Source organism: Lonchura striata, chromosome 28 (assembly GCF_050655825.1).
Source record: "Lonchura striata isolate lonStrDom1 chromosome 28, ASM5065582v1, whole genome shotgun sequence".
Classification (NCBI taxonomy): Eukaryota; Metazoa; Chordata; class Aves; order Passeriformes; family Estrildidae; genus Lonchura; species Lonchura striata.
The window spans coordinates 4,405,397-4,425,543 of NC_140730.1; the positions used below are offsets into that span (position 1 = coordinate 4,405,397).

Genomic DNA, 20,147 nt, shown 5'->3' on the forward strand with positions numbered 1-20,147 from the left:
GCGGCCCCGCCCCGCCCCGGCACCCGGCACTTCCGGCGCGCCGCTCCTCGCGCCTCATTGGCTGCTCCGCCGCTTCCGCATCGGCCGCGCTGGCCTGTGATTGGCTGGGCGGGACAAGGGGGCGGGCATTTCTCGCCGGGTGGGGCGGGGCCGTGACGTCACGGAGCGGCGGCGGCACCGGGAACGGGCGGCGGCACCGGCAGCGACCCGGGCCCCGGGGCGCCTCTGGGAGCGGCTGCTGCTCCGCCACGAGCACCGCCCCCGGCTGCGGCGGGCGGCTCGAACAAGGACATGCGGCCGCTCCGGGGCTGCCGGCACCGGCGGCTCGGGAAGGGCCGCGTCTGCCCCGTGGCGGCTCTCTCGGTACCGAGCTGCTGGTTCTGTCCTCAGCACCCGCATCCCGGGGTGGTGACAGCCTAAGCGCCTCCCCAGCGCGATCCCATCCCGCCCCTTCCCCCGAGCCCGGTGCCGCGGGCCGGGGGGCAGCTCCGTCCCCGGTGCCGCCAGGGCTTGGGGCACGTCCCAGTTAATCCTGCACGGGCTGGAGGGCGCGTGGTGCTGATTACCTCGGTGCGGGCTCCGAGGAGATTAATTGGGCTCATTTAGACACGTTTTGTGCCCGCCCGCTCGAGGTGGCCGCCCCGGGCAGCGGGCGGTGGCCACACACGGGAGGCGACCTACGATGCCCGGAGGGGTCTCACCGTGGGCCAGCGAGAGGTTTTCAGGGCTGCTCGAGGCTCCGATCCAGCCTTTGTGCACGGAGGTTTTCGTTTAAGTAACGAGTAAACCCCAAGGAAAGTCGCCTCAGGTAACTCCACCTGAAAGCTGAAAGTAATCCCCCGATTTGGCGGAACTGGTGTGGGAGCGGAGAGCAGCTCCATGTCCCCGGGGCTGCTGCTCCGTGCCCGGCTGGGCTGTCCCCGGGAGCGCTCGGCACGTTGCCCACCGTGGGGCAAACCGCCCGTAACCTCCGCAGGGACGCGGTGCCGTCCCTCGGCTGAGCCCCAGCCCCCGGGACCGTGCTCCCCCAGGCCGGGCAGGGACCTGAGCCCCCCTTGGACCCTCCTGGAGCCGCTTACAGGAGCACGGAGAAACCTGATTTGTTCCAGTGCTCTGCAGCGGCTTAAAAACAAAACCGAGGAGAGAGATCAGAGAGTTCCCAACATGGCAACAGCAGATGTAATTCTATTACCTTGATTTATTGATCGCACTTTAGAGCAATTACTGGCTCTCACCCCGTCACCTGCCAGGGAGCAGGAGACAGCGAGGAAGAGACAAAGGCGGCTGTGTGATCCAGGGCACGGCCCGTCCCCGGGGAGGCTCTGGTGCTGTTTGTGCCGCTTGCCGCGAGGGCTGGGGGGCTGCTGGACCGAAGAGAGGCCCAGGGAAGCTCCTCGGAAGGCTGAAAACAAGCTCTGAAAGGAGCCTGTGGTGCTGCGGGGATGGAACCCCAATGTTAAGACCACTTTGGGGATGGAGGGGATGCTGGTGAAAGGTGAGGGTCCAGCACAGCAGAGTTGCTGTGTGTGCAGCACTCCAGCCTGGAGTTCTCTGACTCGCTCGAAAAACAGCCCCGGGGCAGGAGCAAGGGCGAATCGCTCGATTGAGGTCAGAGAGTCCCTTTAAGGTTTTTGTAGGATTTTTTCCCCCCCCTGCTTGCTGCAGTTACAAGCAGAAAAAACAAGAAAATGTTTGTGCTTTTTACTGCCTGAGCCCTCCAGACAGATACAAACAAAGCGGGAATCAGATCTGGCTTTGGAGGCAGATGAAATCACAGCGAGAGGGACCAGCGGGCTGGGAGGCACAGAAGTAGGGCAGCCCGCTTGTGCATCGAAGCCTGGCCGAGCCCTCCCCCGCCTCCCCGGCCAGCCCTGGGCTTCTGCAGCGCTTCCCGGGAAATGCAGAGGTGGAAAGAGCGGAAAATGTCCCTGTCGTGGGCGAGGGCAGTGCCGGGGGCTGCTGGCCGCTTTCGCTCCGCTAACGCGAAACGCGAGCGGGTCGCAGCCTGTGCTCAGCCCCGCGGCTCCGGGAGGGGCCGGCACCCCCTCCGCCTGCCCCCGCCATCCCCTGGCTCCCAGCGCTTGTGGCAAAGCTGGAAACTCGCGGGGCCGGCGCCAGCCCCGCGGGGTTTGCATGGCCAGGGGGGTTTAGAGCAGGACGGAGCGCGGAGCGTGGGTGGCTCCGGCCCCGCGAGCCGCGCTCGCCACGGCAGCCCAGGCGCGGGGGGGATGCTCCGGTGCGTGGGGATGCTCGGGTGGGCGGGGATGCTGGGCGGGACGGGGATGCTCCGGCGGCCGCGGGCCGGGGGCGGGGGATGCGGGGCCGGGCGGGCGGCGGAGCGCTCGCACCATGACATCAGCGCGGCGCGGCCCCGGGGGAGCGGGCGGGGGGTGGGAGCCGGCGCGGCGGCGGCAGCGGAGCGGAGCGCGGCCCCGGGCATGCTCCCGGAGCCCAAGTATGACCGCTTCCGCGACGAGCCGCTGACCGCCCCCATGCCGTCGCCGGCCCCCGCGCCGTGCCCCGCGGCGGGCGAGGAGCCCGAGCACGGCACCACCTTCTGCGCGCTGCTGCCGCGGATGCCGCAGTGGAAGTTCCCCGGCTCCAGCGGTTTCCTCGGCCGCGGCCCCGCCGGCGCCGCCCGGGACGCCCCCGCCGCGGCGGAGTCGCCCTCGGGGCTGGCCGCCGTGCTGGGCGCCTGCGAGCCGCTCTGCGCCGCGCCCTGCGCGCTGCCGGGCGGCGGGCGGGCGCGGGGGGCGGCGGGGCGGGCGCGGGGAGCGGCGGCGCCGGCGGGGGCCCGGCCCGGCGGCGACGAGTGGAGCCGTAAGGGCAGCTTCATCCGCAAACCCGCGCAGGGCTGGCTGCACCCCGACGAGCGGGTGCTGGGGCCCGGCGTCTCCTACATTGTCCGGGTAAGTCCCGCCGGAGCCCGGCGGTGCGGGAGGGCGCGGAGACCCCGGCCCCAGGCGTGTGCGGGGCTCGGTGGGTCCGGCCGCTCCTCCCGAGGGCTGCGGGCAGAGCCTTCGCTCGAGTCCCCCCCCTCACGGCTGGACCGGGGCAGCCGCCCCTGGCACATCACATCCGTGATGGGGCCGGAGGCCGGGGGCTTGCTGGGCCGTGGAGCCCACCTTGGGACTCCAGCGTTGCCAACCCCTACGAGGCATCACAAGCTGTAGCTCACAGATGAGGCTGTGGGGTCTTAGCACGGGGCCTGGGCATGTGCTGGGGTGTTTTGGGGTGGGGAGTGAAAGCTGCTGTGTGATCCCTGGAACTGGTGTGGAAGGCTCTTGTCCCTAACACCCGGCCTCTCCTCTCGGTCGCCTGCCCTGCTGCGCTGCTTTCCCCCGCAGTACATGGGGTGCATTGAGGTGCTGCGCTCCATGAGGTCCCTGGACTTCAACACCCGGACACAGGTCACCAGGTAGAGCCCCGCAGTCCCACTCTCCTGCACCCCAGTGCCACCCCGAGCCACCGGCGGCCCTGGGTGCTCCCCCTCCCCAGCGCCCTGTGCAGGGAAGGGAGCAGGGGCCCGGGGGAGCCGTGTCCTGCAGGACCCACCCTGCACGCAGGGACACGGGCGAAGGGCACTGCCGCAGATCAATGGGTGGAAAGAGGAGAAGGGAGGAGGCCCCGGCTGGGATTACGTACTGGGCCGTGACGTGGGGCAGCGCTGCGGGGACGCTGCGGTGCCTGGGGCTGTGGGGGCTCGTGCCACCAGACCCCGCAGAGCAATGTGGGGTGAATGCAGCTGGGAATGGCTGGGGGTCTGGAGCAGTGAGCAGGCCAGGGTCTGTCATTGCAGGGAAGCCATCAACAGACTGTACGAGGCAGTGCCGGGTGTGAAGGGCATCTGGAAGAAGAAGGTGAGTTTCCACTCATCTTGTCCGTCCCTGGGACAAGCCAAGGCTGTGGGACAAGGCACCAGGGGTGCCTGTCCAGTTTGTGGGCCTGTGGCCTCTTGGGGTATGCCCCCTTTCCTCATTCACCAGAGGAAACCTGGTCCTGGTGGTCTTCGTTGTCCCCACCATCCTCTCCCCTGTCAGGCTCCCAACAAAGCTCTGTTCTCCATCCTGGGCAAGAGCAACCTGCACTTCGCTGGCATGAGCATCGCTGTCAACATCTCTGTGGATGGGCTGAACCTCATGATCCCCACCACGCGCCAGGTGAGTGTTCCTGGGCACACAGTCCTGCTGCCTGCCAGCCTGTGAGCCAGTGGCCCCTTTGCAAACGCCCCCCCGGGCCATGTTCCCCATGCAGATCATCGCCAACCACCACATGCAGTCCATCTCCTTCGCCTCGGGTGGGGACATGGTGAGTCATGCCACCCCAGGGTGCTGGGGACAGGGACAGCCAGCTGGGCACAGGGCAGCCTGGCCTGGGTCAGGACGTGGCACTGGGGATGAGCTGTCCTCTCGCCCTGGCACCTCCAGCCCTGCTCCCCACAAAGTAGCAGGACATGAGTGCTGATCTCCTCCTCTGCCTGCAGGATACCACAGATTATGTCGCCTATGTCGCCAAGGACCCCATCAACCAGAGAGGTGACACCGGCCTCCACGCCTGGGGGCTCTGTGGAGGAGGAACGCACCGGGGGTGGAGGCTGGAGGAGGAGATCCCTCCTGGAGAACACTGGGGGGGGGCTCAGGGTGGTCCTGGTGAGCGATGGCAGCGTGGGGGAAACACTCCAACCGTCTGTCTGTCTGTCCACAGCCTGCCACATCCTGGAGTGCTGCGAGGGGCTGGCGCAGAGCGTCATCAGCACGGTGGGACAGGCCTTTGAGCTGCGCTTCAAGCAGTACCTGCACAGCCCCCCCAAGGTGGTGGTACCCCCAGAGAGGTAGGGGGGCGGGGGGCCCTGCTGCACCCCTGTCCCGGCCGTGTCCCCTGGCTGGGGGTGGCTCTGGGGACCCCTGTCACTGCAGGGCACGGGGATGGTGTGAGCCAGGCAGGGTGTCCCCAGCTCACCCATCCCTGCTGCAGGGCGCTGGCTGCAGAGGAGTCAGCCTGGGGGGAGGATGAGGAGGCAGCTGAGCACGACTACTACAACAGCATCCCAGGGAAGGAGCCCCCCCCGGGGGGCCTGGTTGACTCCCGGCTCCGCCACAGCGCAGCCCTGGGCCACGTCCGCACTCAGCCCTCCAGCTCTGTCCCCCCCAGCCAGGTGAGCCCCTTGGAGCCGCTGCTGGTCTTGCTATGAGGGTCCAGGCAGGGCCCCCCCAAGGCTCTGACTGTCTCCTTTCCTAGGGCGGGTTAGCAGCCAGACGAGAGCCGAGCAGCCAGCCGGGGCCGCCCTGGGAGCTGGAGAGCCAGGGTGGGTACTGCTGTGGGTGGGGGGAAGCCGTGAGCCGGGGGGGTCCCTGTGACTGTGCCCACCCTGGGCAGCGGTGACGGCCGTCCTCGCAGGCCAGCCCTGCGACGGGTACCTGCAGGCAGACAGCCACAGCCTGGGGCCGCGGGACTACGAGGAGCACATGTACGTCAACACACAGAGCCTGGACGCCTGGGAGCCCGAGCTGCTGGCTCATGGGGCGGCAGAGGAGAGCCCCAAAAAGGATCTCTTTGACATGAGTAAGCCACTGCCCCGGGGGAAATGGTGCAGAACGTGCTGTGGAGTGGTCAAGCTGTGCCAGCAGCTGTCTGGGTCACCCAGCACAGCCCCGGTGGGTGCTGGCATTGGCCGAGTCCACAGCAGTGCCCTGCAGTGTAGGGAGCGCTGGGCTCCAGGGTGGTTTAGGTGAAGGGAGACGAGAGATCTCTGCAGGCTGCTCTTGGGATATCAGGTTTATTAGGGATGGAGAAAGGTCCTGCTTGGAGCTGCCAGGCACAGCACGTGGCGAGGCTTGAGGGGATGTGTGAGGGGAGAGACAAGAGGATGCTCTAGGAGAGGGTGGAGGTCCTATGAGTGGGAAGATCCAAGAGAAGGGGAAGTTCCAAGGGGCCGTATGGCCCCTCACAGCCCCTTATCAGGGGGCTTCAAGGTGAGGTGGAACAAGACTCGGGCCAATGGGGTTACAGACACCTGATGTTTTAGGGGAGGGTTACAGGTGCGGGGTGAACCGTACATTTTGGGGGGTGAGATGGAACAGTCCACTCGACCCCTGGACCCGTCCATAGGCAAGGGCATTGTCTGCCTAGCAGGGAGGACCGTTCTCATCCTGGCTGTGTTATTTATGAATAATTATATTTATCCATCCTTCCCAACACTACAGTGCACCGGGGGTCTGTCCACACTGCAGCCCAACCCTGCCTGGTGCCCTGGGTGTAACACCCCACAACCCCTGGATCCCACAGGGCCATTCGAGGATGCCCTGAAGCTCCACGAGTGCATTGCAGGGGGGGCCAGTAGCCCCCCCATTGAGGACCAGTGGCCGAGCCCCCCGACACGGAAGGCCCCGGTCGCCCCCACGGAGGAGCAGCTGCGGAGGGAGCCCTGGTACCACGGCAGGATGAGCCGGAGGGATGCTGAGAGGCTCCTGCAGATGGACGGGGACTTCCTGGTGCGGGACAGCCTCACCAACCCGGGGCAGTACGTGCTGACCGGCATGCACAGCGGGCAGCCCAAGCACCTGCTGCTGGTGGATCCCGAGGGAGTGGTGAGGGCAAGGCACGGGGGTGAGGGCAGGGCACGGGGTGGGCGACTGGGGTGATGGGTGGGCACAGGGTGTTGCAACTGGATGCTGTATGAGGGGCAAGTCTCCTGAGTTGAGGATCGCTGTGCCCCGGCCCCAGGTGAGGACCAAGGACGTGCTGTTTGAGAGCATCAGCCACCTCATCAGCCACCACCGGCAGAACGAGCAGCCCATCGTGGCGGCAGAGAGCGAGCTGCACCTCCGCCAGGTTGTTCAGAGGAAGCAGTGATGCCAAGGGGGTATGTGAGTCCCCGACCTGCTCCCCTGGCTCTGGACTCACTCTAGGGCAAAACTGGAGTTCCTTTGTGCTGCCCTTCTCCAGTTGTGCCTGGACTCCGGGGTCAGGCTCCCCATTTTCCTCCTCAGCAAGGCTGTGTGGTCCCTGCCTCTGCAGGACCTCCCTGGCTGCTGCCTACCTCCATCATCTGCACGGGGCGCCCTGCGCAGCTGGACACAAAGACGTTTAATTCCACACTCACAGGTGAAACGCTCTTGGGGTGGGAACTGCTCAGTGGCCTCAGCAGCAGGGATGGAGCCTGAAGCCATCTCAGGCAGAGCTGCCCCCACTTGCCCCAGCACTGGAATGGGGGCTGGTGGATGTTGCTGTAGCCCCTGGCTTGGCCCTGCCCAGGGGGCCAGGCACGACCATCTCTTGGACGCTGGTGCTGTTGGATGTTCCTGTTGGGGACATCCCTTTTCAGCTGGATTTTCCCCAGGAGTGGCTGCCACATGATGCTCCATGTGGCCCCAAGGCCCTGCAGCCCTCCCCAGGCCAGGGCCAGGATGGAGCTCCTGTGGGAAGGTGCAGGGCAGGGCTGAGCTGCTGGCACTGCCTCACCAGGTGTCCCATGGCCTGTGGGGGCCCCCTGGCCAGCTTGGGGCTTTGGCAGGTTTTCGTGGCACACACAGCCCCCTTTACCTGCCCTGTGTCTGGTGCTGGGTACAGGTTTGTGGTTTGGAGTACGTTTCTAATTAAACCTGGAGATGAGCAAGGAACACAGGTGGTTCATGCCACCCCTGGGCATGGTGCTGGGGTGTCTCCATCACCACCAGTTCCTCTCACCTTGGCCAACCCATCCTGTCCAGTCACACTTATCTCTGCCCCTCTGGGTCACCCTGTCCCCCGTGGATCACCTGGCTTCGGAGTGGCCTTTGGCACCCAGGGCTGGCCCTGCACGGCCTCTCCTCCTCCTGCTGCCGGCTCCCCTCCTTGCCTCCACCTGGAGCAGCACATGGCCACCCAAACCGGCCCTCCTGGGGTGGCTCTGAGTGACACAAGCCAAGCTGTGACCCACTAGTGGACGTGGCAGCCAGCAGAGCCAGAGCTGTGGCTGAGCCTGGCTGTGGTTCCTGTGGGACAGCCAGTTGGGGGGTCCAGCACCACTCCTGGCTGCTGGTGGCCTCTTCTGGCTCTGCTCTGCATGCCCAGTGCTGCTCCAGCACCCACCTCGGGGAGCAGGGTCACCCCAGCACCCTCAGCCCCTCGCTGGGGATGGCCTCTGCCACACAAGGTGTCCAGGCTGGCCAGTGCCAGCTGAGCCAATGAATAAAATAATCCCCTAAATAAAGCCCAGTAATGAATGCGTAATTTTCCATTGATAGCTGATTCCGCGGGGACATGGTGCTTCCATCTCAGCTGCTATTTTCTGTCGTGGAGTGATGCGTCTGCAAAGATAATTGCACTGCTCCCTCAACAGAGGCAGGGAAAGGCAGCGAGGGCCCCGACTTTTTTATTTCACTGCTGGAGAACCGAGCCTGTCTGGTTCACCTGCTGGCGCTGCCTCGCCCTGCAGCCCCGGGGATGCTGCCCTGAAGGGATGAAGGGCTGGTGGGGTGGATGTTCCAGGGGTTTAACCACTTCGGCTGAGGCTGGTGTGTGGTGCCAAGGGGTGCAGGGGGCTCTGTGCCTCAACCCAGACCTGGGTTGAAGGGCTGCTGCTTTTTCAGCCCCTATGATGGGAGGGCTGCAGCGTTACAGGACGGCTGAGGTGTTTTGGGAAGGTTAGGAAGCCACAGAAGAGCAGCTGCAGAGAACGTGGCCTCCTTGCTCTCCCAGGACCTTGGAGATCTCGCTGACCAACCCCTCCCCTGCTTCTGTCTCAAATGTGCGGGCAGCAGACACGCCCAGTTCGATTTTTCAGGGCGTCCTTGCACAAACCCTTTCCCACAGCAGGCTTCCCTCCTTCCCAGCTTCCAGCAGGTGGTAGCACACTGCCGGCTCCACCAGCAATGTCCCCAGCTCTGCCAGCCCCTGCCAGCGTCCCCAGCCCTGCCGGGGCGCAGCCGGGCAGCTCCCGGCGCCCGGTTCCCCTCCGTGCTCCGCGGGCACCGGCCCCGAGCCCCGCGGGCAGAGCGCTCTTTGTTATCCCAGGGGAACTCAACCATTTCTGCGCCTTGTTTACCCGCAGTTTCGCAGGGCGGAGGAAAAGCAAACATCGGCCTTTTGTTCACCAGCTTCCCCTTCCGTGAGCCTCGTCCTCCTCCCCCGGGCTCCATCTGCCCTCTCGCCCCTGCAGAGCCCGGCTCAGCATCCCGCAGTCGGAGCCCGGGGTCCAGCCAGGAGCTCCCCGCGTTCCCCACCGCTGTCCCTGAGACATCCCAGCCCTCGGGCCGGTTCGGCACGGCCGGACGCCGCTTTTTACCAGCTCCAAGCGCGGATGCGGAGGGAGCCGAGGCCTCCCGCAGCAGCCCCCGCGGAAGGCGCTCACCACACCAGGCTGTTCTTCCTGGCCGTCACTGCCAGCCCTGCGCTGCTGAGGAGCGATGGGGCTTCCCGGCAGCCTGACGGCATCCACAGGGCAGCAGCCAGGAAGGAACAGCCGCTTGACCCTTTTGCGCCTCTGTCCCTCTCGGTGCATCCCTGTCCCCAAGGCTGTAAATCCCCGGGGGACCGGGGCTGGGCCCGATCACTCGGTTGAGTCTCCCGAGCCCCCGCAACACCGGGGCTTGCTGTGATGCTCCGTGAACCCTCCTGACGTTTTGTCCCGGTGTCCCCAGCCACCACCGCATCCCGTCGGGGGCTGGTGGGTTTTTTGACGTGGGGGAGTGTGACATGGGGGAGTGTGACATGTGGCACTGCCGCCCCACCAGCTCCTCCTGGGCAGAATTAAACCACTCGATGAAACAACTCCTCAGCCCCAGACGCTGCTGGCTTCATTCAGTGCTTTGAAATCAAGAGCTGGGAGTGGGGAGCGGCTGCACCCAGCGGGGAACAACCGCGCTCCGGCCTGGGGGCACCGGGAGGGAGGGAGGGGTAGAACGGGGCTGCCGCCGTCCCGAATTCCGCTCCTGGCCCCATCCCACACGCGACACTCCGGTGGGAACACGGCCGGCTGTCCCGGGCCCGTGTTCCCGCACCTCCCGAGCATCAGCATCCCGGGGCCAGTCCCGGTCCCGCTCGGTCCGGGTCCGGTCCCGGTTCCAGTCCTGGTCCGGCCACGCGCGGCGCGCAGAAATGTGGGGGCGCCGCACTCGGAGGATTACGGCGGCGCGGCCGAGGAGCGGAGCCGCCGCCGCCGCCGCCGCCGCCGCCGCCGCCGCCGTATAAAAGCGCGTCCGCGCCCGCCCCGCCCGGGCTGCGGCGGCGGCGGCGGCTCCGCTCCAGGTGCGGCGGTTCCCGGCGACGTCCCGCTCGCGGCGGCGCCGGTCGGTCGGTTCGTCGGTCGCGGCGTCGCGTCTGCCCCGTCCCAGCGCATCCCTCGGCGCCGCCGGGTCCCCGTCCCCCGGGTCCCCGATCCCCGCTCCTCGCGGCCGGTTCTTCGCGCTCCTCCCCGGGCTGGCGGGTCCCCGTGTCCCTCGGCGCGGCCGGTTTCCTCCCGTCCTCGTCCCGTCCCCGCTTCTGCCAGGTCAGGGTCTCTCCGCTCTGCCGCTGGTCGCTCCCGGGGCTTCCGGCTTCGTCCTGCCTCTGCCGGTGCCCGGCCCCCGGTGATAGCGTTGCCCCTCGGGTCTCTTCCAGCCCCACACCCGGCAGCAACATGTGGCTCCTGGAGCGGCTGCGCGGGGTGGCGGAGAACGGCGGGTCCCGGGCGGCGGGGACGGAGGAGTCCTCGCGGGGGTCCCGCTACAGCAACGTCCTCACCCCCGACAAGATCCCCGACTTCTTCATCCCGCCCAAGCTGAGCGCGGCACCCGCCGAGGCTGAGGGCTCCGAGGCGCCCGCAGCGGCCGCTCTGGGTGCCTCGGTGTCAGAACAGGACCTGGCCAAGCGCAAACCCCCGCGCAGCCCCCGCCCGTCCAGCCGCTCCCGGTCCCGGACCACCGGGCGGCACATCATCCAGATCGAGACCGCCGAGGACTGGACCGAGGGGAGCTGCGGCACCAACGCGGACCCGCAGGCACAGACGGCCATGTCGCTGCCCTACGTGCCCAAGGCGCAGACCTCCTACGGCTTCGCCACGCTGATGGAGAGCCCCCACACCCGGCGCAAGGAGTCCCTTTTCCACAGCGAGCACAGCAGCCTCTGCCCCTCGCCCGTCACCTCGCCCAGCGCCCAGCGCAAAGCCAAGCTGAACGGCGAGAGCGGCCGCCGGACACCCGCTGACCTCGGCGCCGCCCTCATGCACCCCGGCCGCTACTTCAGCGGCGGCGAGAGCGACACGGGCTCCTCGGCGGAGTCCTCGCCCTTCGGCTCCCCGCTGCTCTCCCGCTCCGTCTCCCTGCTGAAGCTCTTCAGCCAGGAGAGCCAGTCCAAGGTGATCAAGCTGAAGCACTCGGTGGCCCGGAACAGCTCGCTGTCCACTGACGACAGCTCGGCCGACACCAGCCCCAGCGCCCAGCGCCGAGCCAGGAGCGCCCCGGCCGGGACGCAGCCTCCCACCGCGCTGCTGCCGCTGGACCTGCCCGCGGGCCGGGACCGGGAGCACAGCCTGCGGCTGAGCCGGGGCGGCAGCCTGCGCCTGGCCGCCGAGTACGACCCCTCCAACGCCCGGCTCCGTGTGCGCCTCGTCTCCGCCGAGGACCTCTACGATGCCCTCGTCGACCTGCGCAGCATCAACTGCTGCGTCTCGCTGTGCCTCAACCCCGGGAAGCTGCAGAAGCAGCGCAGCACCATTGTCAAGAACAGCCGCAACCCCGTCTTCAACGAGGACTTCTTCTTCGATGGGCTGGGCCCCGGCCACGCCAGGAAGATGTCCCTGAAGCTCAAGGTGGTCAACAAGGGCAGCAGCCTTAAGCGGGACACGCTGCTGGGGGAGAAGGAGCTGCCACTCACCGCCCTCCTGTCCTGCCTGTAGGTACCTGCTACCAGCCCCGGAGGGAGCCCTCCCACCTGTGGGGCCGGGGCGAGGCAGGGCGGCCGGCTCTGTCCCCCAGCCCCGCTGGAGGAGGGTTTGGAAGGGCCCCCTGAGGAGGGCCGGGGTCGTGGCAGGGTGTGGGGGTCCCCAGGAATGGTGCTGCTGCGGGGCTCTGCCAACAGCAGCTGGCAACCACAGCCTCTGCCCCTGCTCCCTCCCTGGTCCTGCCCCGGGGCTGCATCTCCTGGAGCCCAGCAGAAAGTGGGGAGCCTCCAGCCCATTCCCCACCAGGAAGGATGGCAGCACCTGTTGGACTCTTCCCTCCCTGTGCCTGTGGTCTCCAGCTGCCACCGAGCAGGTTGGAGGTGGGTAAATCTCTGTAGCACACTTACGGGCACCTCTCAAAGCCCCAGCACCTGCAGTCAGGTGACAGCTTTAATTTAAAACACAAGTTTCTGGTGTTGGAAACTGCAAAGAAAATACTGCAGAGGTGACCCGAGAGTGGGCCAAGGGCGGTCATCCTGGAGGATAAGTCAGGTTTGTGGCTTTTGAGCCTTTCCTGGACCTGGTCCAGCCCTGTGAGGCTGCAAGGTTGGCTTGGTCTGACACCTACGGCCTCCCAGGCTGCCCTCCCTGCCCACCCCAGCACTGTCCCCCACTGCTGACCCCCTGTGGGAAACTGCTCACGGAGCTCTGGGGGCTTTGCTTTGCCCAAATCCAGGAGGCTGCCTGTGCCTTTCCCCTGCCCACGGGAGGGAGATGCTGGGGGCTGGCACCTCCTGCCCTGGGCACACGGATGGTCCCGGGCAGCATCCCAGCAGTTGTGCTTGCTGACAGAAGCTTAGGTGGCAGGAGTAGCCCCCAGTAAGTGCTGGGGCCATCCCAGGTGAGGCTGGGCAGGGGGGCAGGCTGAGGCTCCACAACCCTCCATCCTCCCTTGTCTATGAGGGCAGAGGATCTTTTACCCACTGGGCAGCCGAGATATGTCCTGTGGGGCCACCAAGCTCCTGTGCCCAGCGGGATCTGGCTTCTCAAAGTGACCGGCCTGCCTTTCAGATTCCTTCTGGGGAGGGAGCGAGGTGCTCCCAGCCCTTCCCATCCCGCCCTGTCACCCCGGCTGTTGGCTGGGGACAGCAGGGGCAGGGAGGATGCCAGCCGGGGCATTTCTGCGGGCGGGTCAAACACGCTGCGTTGTTGTTTGGTGTGGTGTCACCCTTTGTGTCGGGCTCTGCATGTTTCTGTGCAGGGAGCAGGGTTTGCAGCGCTCCCGTCCCCGCCTGTCGCAGCACGCGTGGACACACACGCACACGTGTCCCCTCCATGTTAACCTCTGTGGTGGCAGTCCATGTTCCTTTATTTGTCCTTTTGCAGCAGATGGCAGATCTCAGTGTTGACTATTTATATCCGAGGCTGATGTTTCGCAGCGTTTTACTTTGTCTGTAAATACGTTCCAGGTACGCGAGGCACGGTTCTGGCCGCGCCGTGTTTGCATGTCGGGGGGATTCAGGGTGATCGTGGCTGTTTGCTGAGCTTGTGGTTGAAAACACGCAGGACATAAGGAGCTGACATGTCCATCCTTCACAGGGAGTTCCCCGCTTGAGGCTTCTTTGTGCTCCCCCAGCACCAGGGATGGTGCCCGAGTGCCCTGGCTCACCCTGGGGGCAGAGCAGGGCTCTGGGAGGGGGGATAGCAGAGGTGTCACATCCCGGGCTGTGGGGGGACATCCTGCCCCTGAGGAGCTCTGGGGTACAAAGGGGACCTTGCCCAGCTGGTGCTGCCTGACAGCCCCAGCACACCTCACCCTGTGCTCCCTGGGGTGCTGCACCTGCGAAGGGCTGGGGGGAGCCGGGTGCTGCTGGGTGGGGGGCACAGGCTGCAAGAAGAGGAGGAGTGGGAGTGGGTTGAAGGCTTTGGTGCTCTGAGAGCTTTGAGGGGTGACATCCCCCGCAGAAGAACCGTGTGCCTTTGGGTGTGGGGGAGGAGGATGCTGAGAGCAGGACCCCAGGCTGCTCCCTGGGGTGAGGGTGACCCCAGAGGGAGACCCAAGGGCCTGGGGACTCTCGTGCTGCCCCAGCCCAGCCTGTCCCAGGGCTGTCTTCTGGAAGTGGGTGTGTGACCGTGCAGTGAGCCCCGGGATGAGCTGCTGTGAGCCCTGCCCTGTGCTGGGCTGGCGGTGTGGGAGCCAGGGCTGCTGCTTGAATGGGTCTCTCTGCTGCTGCAGCTATTTTCTATTGTTCCTGCTTTGATATTTCTGTGGCTGGATTTAATGATGTATTTTTGGAGTGAAAACATATATTAATACCTGAATGGAATGTTTGTTTACAGATGATTTCCTCTTTTTAGTGCAATAAAGTAATTTCTAAAACAGATGCAGGTGTGGCCCTGGCTACTGCTTTCCCCAAGATATTTCCATTCTTGATGGCTTCCTGTGTGGGGGAGCAGAGCTGGAACCTCAACACTGTCCAGACACAGAGCAGCACTGCTCTGCTGGGTGCTGCTTGCCTTTCCAGGGGCTCAAGGTGCTTCTGAAGCTCTTCCCCTGCTGCTGTGGGGTGAGGTGGGAGTGAATCTCCCGGGAGAGGTGGGTACCTGGCAAAAGGAGCTGTTCCTGCTTGAGGGGGCACCCAGGGCTGTGCTGAGGGAGAGCCCCTTCCCACACCCTGTGGGTGTCCTTCCTCCTCCTCCTCCTCCTCGCCTGCTCCCCCATCCTGACCCCTGCAGCTCTCCTCAGCACTGGTGATGAAGAAACTGGTGATGGTTTTGTTCTCACCACTCCCAGGGCCCCCCCCGCCCAGCTGACAGCATTCAGGTTGCTTTCTTTTCTCCCCACCTGCCACTTCCAAATCTGTTCCTAGCCAGATGCTGCTGAAGAAAAGAGGAGTGTTTGCCTGTTACCTAAATACCATTTTTCTAATTTCCACAATTTTGATAATTTGTCATTTTTGGTAGCTATAGAGGCTGGGTGGGAACAGATCTGTTGTCTCACCTCTGGCCCCCACAGGGGTGGTGAAAGCAGCTTGGTAGGTGCTAATAATTTAAGTCGTGCTTTTTCTAGAGGTCCAAAGATGCAGCAGTTAGTAACAAAATGAGGCTGATTAAGTTTGTCTGAACCAGAGTGGATGGGGTCAGCCTGAGCACACAAAAATCCCTGGAAAGTATTCAACATTTGAAGCTCTGGAAGCAGCCAGAGGGGTGGAGAAGGGTATCTTGTGGGGGAAGATTTAACTCTGAATTTGTAATTGAGACGCCGTGGGAAGGAAATGCGTCTGCCTCGCTGGACCTGGGAGGGCTTGGTCATGCTGAGAGGAGTGCCTGGACCGGGAGCTGCTGCTGGGGAAGAGGTTGGTACATCCCCGGTGCACAGCGCAGCCCCTGGGGTCAGGGAGTGCCCGGGTGAACCGCAGCCGGGTGAAATCCCGAGCCCAGGGCCGGCTCTGCCCATGGCTGCGCACACCGAGCGGTGGCTGAGCCCTGGGACATTTCCCCTTGCGCAGGGATTCCTCTGGCCAGGGCTCCCGAGGTTGCCGCAGCTGCGGCGCCGCACATTTGGGTGGCCCAATCTGTGCGGGAAACTGAGGCAGAGCGGGGGAGGCGGCTGGATTTGGAGGAGCGCTGATCTCCGGAGGGAGGGAGTGAGGCTCACCTGGGCGAGAGGCACACACCGAGCTATTCTTAGCGCTGTGTTCCCGCAGCGCGAGGGACTCAACTCCTGACAAAATTGCCTGGAGCTCATTTAGCCACGGCGTGGTGGCTGCCAGGGGAGGGAGAGGGCAAATTCGGGGCTCAGTCTCATCCAAGGCAGGACCAAGGCTCCCGGGAGGTTTCTGCAGTGGGGAAGGGCACTGGGGACTGTCCCTGCTGGGCACACCCTGTCCCTGCCCCATCCTCCAGCCGGGCTGGGGGTCCCGGGGCCGAGCGCTGTCCTTGGCACTGCTTGGGGGTCTCTGGCACCGCTGGGGGGTCCTTGGTACCACTCAGGGACCCTTGGCACTGCTCGGGGGTCCCTGGCACCGCTCAGGGGTCCCTGGCACTGCTCAGGAGTCATTGGCACTGCTCGGGGATCCCTGGCACCCCTCGGGGGTCACTGGCACCGCTCGGGGATCCCTGGCAACGCTCGGGGGTCCCTTGGCACCGCTGGGGGGTCCTTGGTACCATTCAGGGGTCATTTGCACTGCTCGGGGATCCCTGGCAACACTCGGGGGTCCCTGGCACCGCTCGGGGGTCCTTGGCAGTTTTGGCTGAGCAGGGCTGCGACGGCTGCTTCTCCTCTCTGGATTTTTTGGGTGCTGTCGAGGCCGGGGGAGCCTCGCGTGCTCCCGCGGGCAGCCCCAGCCCAGCCATTTCCCTCCCCCCACCCCCAAGCCCGGCTGCCGATTTCCCGTTTCGGTCAGAAAAGCATCTTCCCGTCGCCTGGCAACGCTCGGCCGGTGGCGGGGGGGCTCCGGGCGGGGGAAGGGGGTGGCCCCGCGGGTCCAGCGCCCGGTGCCCGTGCCCACTCCGCCGCACGGTTCTGGCCAGCCGGGCCGGGCCGGGCCGGGCGGGCAGAGGCGCGGGGAAGCGGCGGGCGCGATCCGGGCAGCGCCGGCTGCGGGGAGCATCGGCCTCCCCCGGCATCGCGCTCCAGCGCTTTATTGCAAGCATTTGTCTTCCATGGCAGCGTGTCTGCCTTAAAGGGGAGAGGAGAGACTCCCGCTGTTACTGGGAGGAAAGCAGAACTTAATTGAATCTCACAGTCTCTTGTAGTCGCATCAGCGGAGAGTGACACCGCGGCGTTCCCCCCGGGGCACGCAGCGGTCTGTGCTCCTCCAGGAGACACGGAAAGCCCCGGGCTGGGGTTCCAAGAGCCTGCCGGGGGCAGAGATGTCCTCCAGCTCCTTGTCAGCCCGGAGGCACTCGGCACTCCGCTGAAATGCAGCTCCGTGGCAGCAGCTGCCAGGGTGTACCTGGGGCAACCAGAGCTGCCCAGCACACGGGGAACTGGGCCCAGATCTTGCCTCCATAGCCGGGAAAAGGCAACCAGAGAATGGGAAATGGCATTTTGGACTCCCTCTCACCATTAATTCAAGCCCCTGGATCCAGCCTTGACTTGGGGCTGGGGCCAGGGTGGGTGTACAGAACACTAGGAAGTGCAGTGGGGGAGTGCAGGGAGCGTGCAAGGATGGATGAGGGTGAGAGCAGCGGCTGCCTTGCAGGGTGGAGGATCTTCCCCGCCTCTCCTCACCCTTTCTAGTGACCTGCTCCTCACTAGCTGCCTGGTGGACTTTGAAATGCTGCCTTTAAAACGTTTGCAGAATTCCCAAAGCATCAAGAAGGCCCAGGTGGGAGGGTGAGAAATGGCATAAATAAGCAGGCAGGAGGATTTGTTAAACGCCAGCAGCTGCTGGGAAACACTTTAATATCAGTGCAGCTGGGTGCTGATCCACATGGCATCTGGGGGCACGGGCTGGTGGCAGCACAGGGGGGCTGAGCCCAGGGGGGCTGAGGTGCAGGGCACCGGGCTGGATGCAGCAGGGCAGCGCTGGGAGGTGTTCCAGGGGCAGATTCTCCTTCTCCCCCTGCTTCCCACCCAGACCTCACCTCTCTGGTGAGGGGACACGTCCATCTGCATCTCCAGAGCAATTTGGGGCTGCGTTAACCCCGCTGCCCGTGCCGTGGCCGTTCAGTGGGGTGGGCTGTGGTGGGAGCGGGGCTCCAGCCCGGGTGGGACCGCGCCTGCCTGGCGGAGGCACGGGCGGCGGGAGCCGGGCTGGCATTGCCATGGCAATGGAGATAACAACGGCAGCTGCCAGGCGGGGAGCAGGAAGGGCAGGGAGCTCCAGCAATGCCGCGGCCACACTCGCCCACGCCGGGGCAACGCTGGGATGCCAAGGCTGTGCTGTGACATCCCCTGCTACAGTGAGCTCATGGGCACTCTATTTCCCCTTCCCCGGGACCCTGTGGCTCTGATCAGATAACCCTGGACCCTCCTTCCTGCCCCAACAGGGTGGGCGGAGAGCCAGGGAAGCCCACCCTGTCCAAAGTCTGTACAGACCCCTGACATTTCCTGTTCGTGCTCTTTTTGCCCCGCTCTCCCCATGGACATCACAGAATAAAGAGAGCTGAACCAACATATATCGGGGTAAGAGCCTCTTTTGGAAATCTTTGCCATCTCCTGATATTCCTCCCCTCACAGCCTAGGACCTCTGAGCTAGCCTAGGATATTTAGGGGGCTGTGCAAGGAGGGGGAACGTCAATCCCCTGTCCCAGCTCTGTGATGGCCTGGACGGCAGCGAGCACGGCTTTGCTGTGTGAAGCCCTTGGCACCCTTCACACCTGTGGCAGAGCCGGAGGTTGCACTGAGAAATACATAAAAATACAGATTCAAACCCTCCAACCCATCCGCTGCCAGGTTATAATTAATTCCCATTTGCACTTCCGTCCAATTTCCCTCGCGCGGCGGCTCCTGACCCAGAGCAATTGTCGTATGAGGTTTCTGTAATTGCTAATCTTATCAAGCACATCGGCGTGAAGTAAGAACACTGCAATTAGCAAGGGCAGGAGCCGCAGGTGAGCTGCTGCTGGGCGAGTGCTTGTTTCACCTGTGCCAGGGGAGGATGTGTTCTGTCTGCAGCGCTCGCCAGGGCTGCTCCTTGCCCAGTCTGGGCAGGATGGGATCCCCAAGGCGACCGAGGCTGCAACAGTGCCCAAGGCACTGAACACCAGGAGCTCCACAGTCCTGCTGGCAGCATCCGCTGGGGTGGCGGGCTCACCTTTCCCAGCCCCACCTCACCAGGCTGCTGCAAGAGTCCTTAAACAGCCCCAGACCCTCGGAGGGAGCTGAGACAAACAAGGTACAAACCCCCAGGAGATCCTGCTCCGAGCTGCCGCGTGGGAACCGACGCGCTTTTTTGTGGCCAATCTGTTCCCTCCCACTGCCGCTGGCTACCTGCCCACCCCATCTCCCGGCAGAGGCAAGAGCAGGTCTGGCCACCAAGGCAGCTCCATGGAAGCCCCCAAGTGCCACAGGGCCAGGCGGGGCTGAAGGGGCAGTGCCAGGGCAGCAGCTGGGAGCAGAGAGCAGCCATCACCTCCCCCAGGTGTCCCTGCAGATCTGGTAGGTGACCTCCAGCTGGGGCAGATGGGGCCCACAGGCTCGTCTGGAAGCAGCCAAACACGTTGGGGATTTGGCGGGGGGTTTAGGGGTGCCTCAGGCACATCCCTGAGGTGCAGGGAGGGGGCTCAGACAGCCCCGAGCTGCACTTCTGTGTGGGAATGCAGAGCTTCCCTCTGGCTGCCCTGGCAGGTCTGGGACCCTGGCAGGGGTCAGAAACCCCCCTGGACAGAGCCCCCAGAGACACTGGCTGTGATCTCTGGCCATGGAAAAGAGTTTTCAATCTTACAGGATGAATTACAAGCTCTGAGTGTTTGATATAAGTAATAATTAAGTGTGGCACAGGTGCAAAAGTAAAATTTTAGGATTCTAGATTAGGGGTCCAAAGGAGACAAGATGGAGGAAATTGGGTGTGTCTTGTGTGTTACATTGACCTCATGGGTATTCTGTTCCCCATTCCCCGGGACCCCCGTGGCTCTGATCAGATAACCCTGGACCCCTCCTGCCTGCCCTGACAGGGTTGGTGGACAGTCAAGGAGCCCTCCCTGTCCAGAGCCTGGATAAACCCCTGACATTTCCTCTTTTTCCCCGCTCTCCCCATGGACATCACAGAATAAAGAGAGCTGCACCATCATATATTGGGGTAAGAGCCTCTTTTGGAAATCTGCCATCTCCTGATATTCCTCCCCTCACAGCCTCGGATCTCTGGGCTAGCCTGGTAATTTAGGGGCTGAGATGGGGGGAAACATCACTTGTCCTTTTTCTCCTTCTTCATGCCCTCCATGTCTCACTGTGGTGTTGGCATTTTTCTGTTGGTTCAGGCTGGGGACACACTGTCCAACGTAGGTGACAGATATTGGCACGTTCTTGTAAATCCAGCCCAGGGAGTTTCTGGTATTTAATGTTTGTAACATCCCACTGAGGGCAGAGCCCCACACGCTGCCCTGCAGGACAGAGCTGGGCAGGGCAGCAGAACATGTGAGAGATAAACAGAATAAACAACCTGGAAACCAGCACAGACCAATTATGGCTTCTGCTTTGGCAGTGGGGCTGACAGATAGAGACTTTCTACAATCTCAGAATCATCAATACCTCAGACACCAACACCAGCAGAGCATCGCAGCGCCGGGTGCCCGCCGGTGGCACACGGCTGGGGGTGGCAGGGTCCCGACCCTCCCCGCAGCTGTGGTGGCCGTGGGGTGG

At 64.3% G+C, this 20,147-nt stretch overlaps 2 protein-coding genes across 3 annotated transcripts; both read left to right on the top strand.

Moving 5' to 3' along the window:
• Positions 1-2,377: 2,377 nt before the first annotated feature.
• On the top strand, positions 2,378-8,211 carry SHC2 (SHC adaptor protein 2). Of its 2 annotated transcripts, none has more exons than XR_014950284.1 (13): positions 2,378-2,909; positions 3,348-3,418; positions 3,800-3,860; positions 4,041-4,160; positions 4,255-4,308; positions 4,484-4,535; positions 4,705-4,831; positions 4,975-5,155; positions 5,239-5,305; positions 5,398-5,562; positions 6,286-6,520; positions 6,724-6,862; positions 6,990-8,211. XR_014950284.1 is itself a non-coding variant. In XM_021540152.3 (13 exons), the coding sequence occupies exons 1-12, from the start codon at positions 2,439-2,441 to the stop codon at positions 6,850-6,852; spliced, it is 1,800 nt and encodes a 599-aa protein (XP_021395827.3). In that variant the 5' UTR covers positions 2,422-2,438; the 3' UTR covers positions 6,853-6,862; positions 6,990-8,211. The 2 variants fall into 2 exon arrangements, 1 of the variants encoding a protein (XP_021395827.3); XM_021540152.3 differs by having other exon boundaries at positions 2,422-2,909; positions 6,286-6,587.
• Positions 8,212-10,209: 1,998 nt separating this feature from the next.
• On the top strand, positions 10,210-14,223 carry C2CD4C (C2 calcium dependent domain containing 4C). Its single transcript, XM_021540119.3, has 2 exons — positions 10,210-10,227; positions 10,579-14,223. The coding sequence occupies exon 2, from the start codon at positions 10,598-10,600 to the stop codon at positions 11,852-11,854; it is 1,257 nt and encodes a 418-aa protein (XP_021395794.1). The 5' UTR covers positions 10,210-10,227; positions 10,579-10,597; the 3' UTR covers positions 11,855-14,223.
• The last annotated feature ends 5,924 nt before the right edge of the window (positions 14,224-20,147 follow it).

What these genes read in the sequence shown, in the direction of transcription:
- SHC2 (XM_021540152.3), top strand. Translation starts at nt 2,439, where the DNA reads ATGCTCCCGGAGCCCAAGTATGACCGCTTCCGCGACGAGCCGCTGACC. An exon ending in AGGGCATCTGGAAGAAGAAG is followed by an intron (nt 3,861 to 4,040) that starts GTGAGTTTCCAC and finishes CTCCCCTGTCAG; the next exon opens with GCTCCCAACAAAGCTCTGTT. An exon ending in GTGGTGGTACCCCCAGAGAG is followed by an intron (nt 4,832 to 4,974) that starts GTAGGGGGGCGG and finishes TCCCTGCTGCAG; the next exon opens with GGCGCTGGCTGCAGAGGAGT.
- C2CD4C (XM_021540119.3), top strand. Translation starts at nt 10,598, where the DNA reads ATGTGGCTCCTGGAGCGGCTGCGCGGGGTGGCGGAGAACGGCGGGTCC.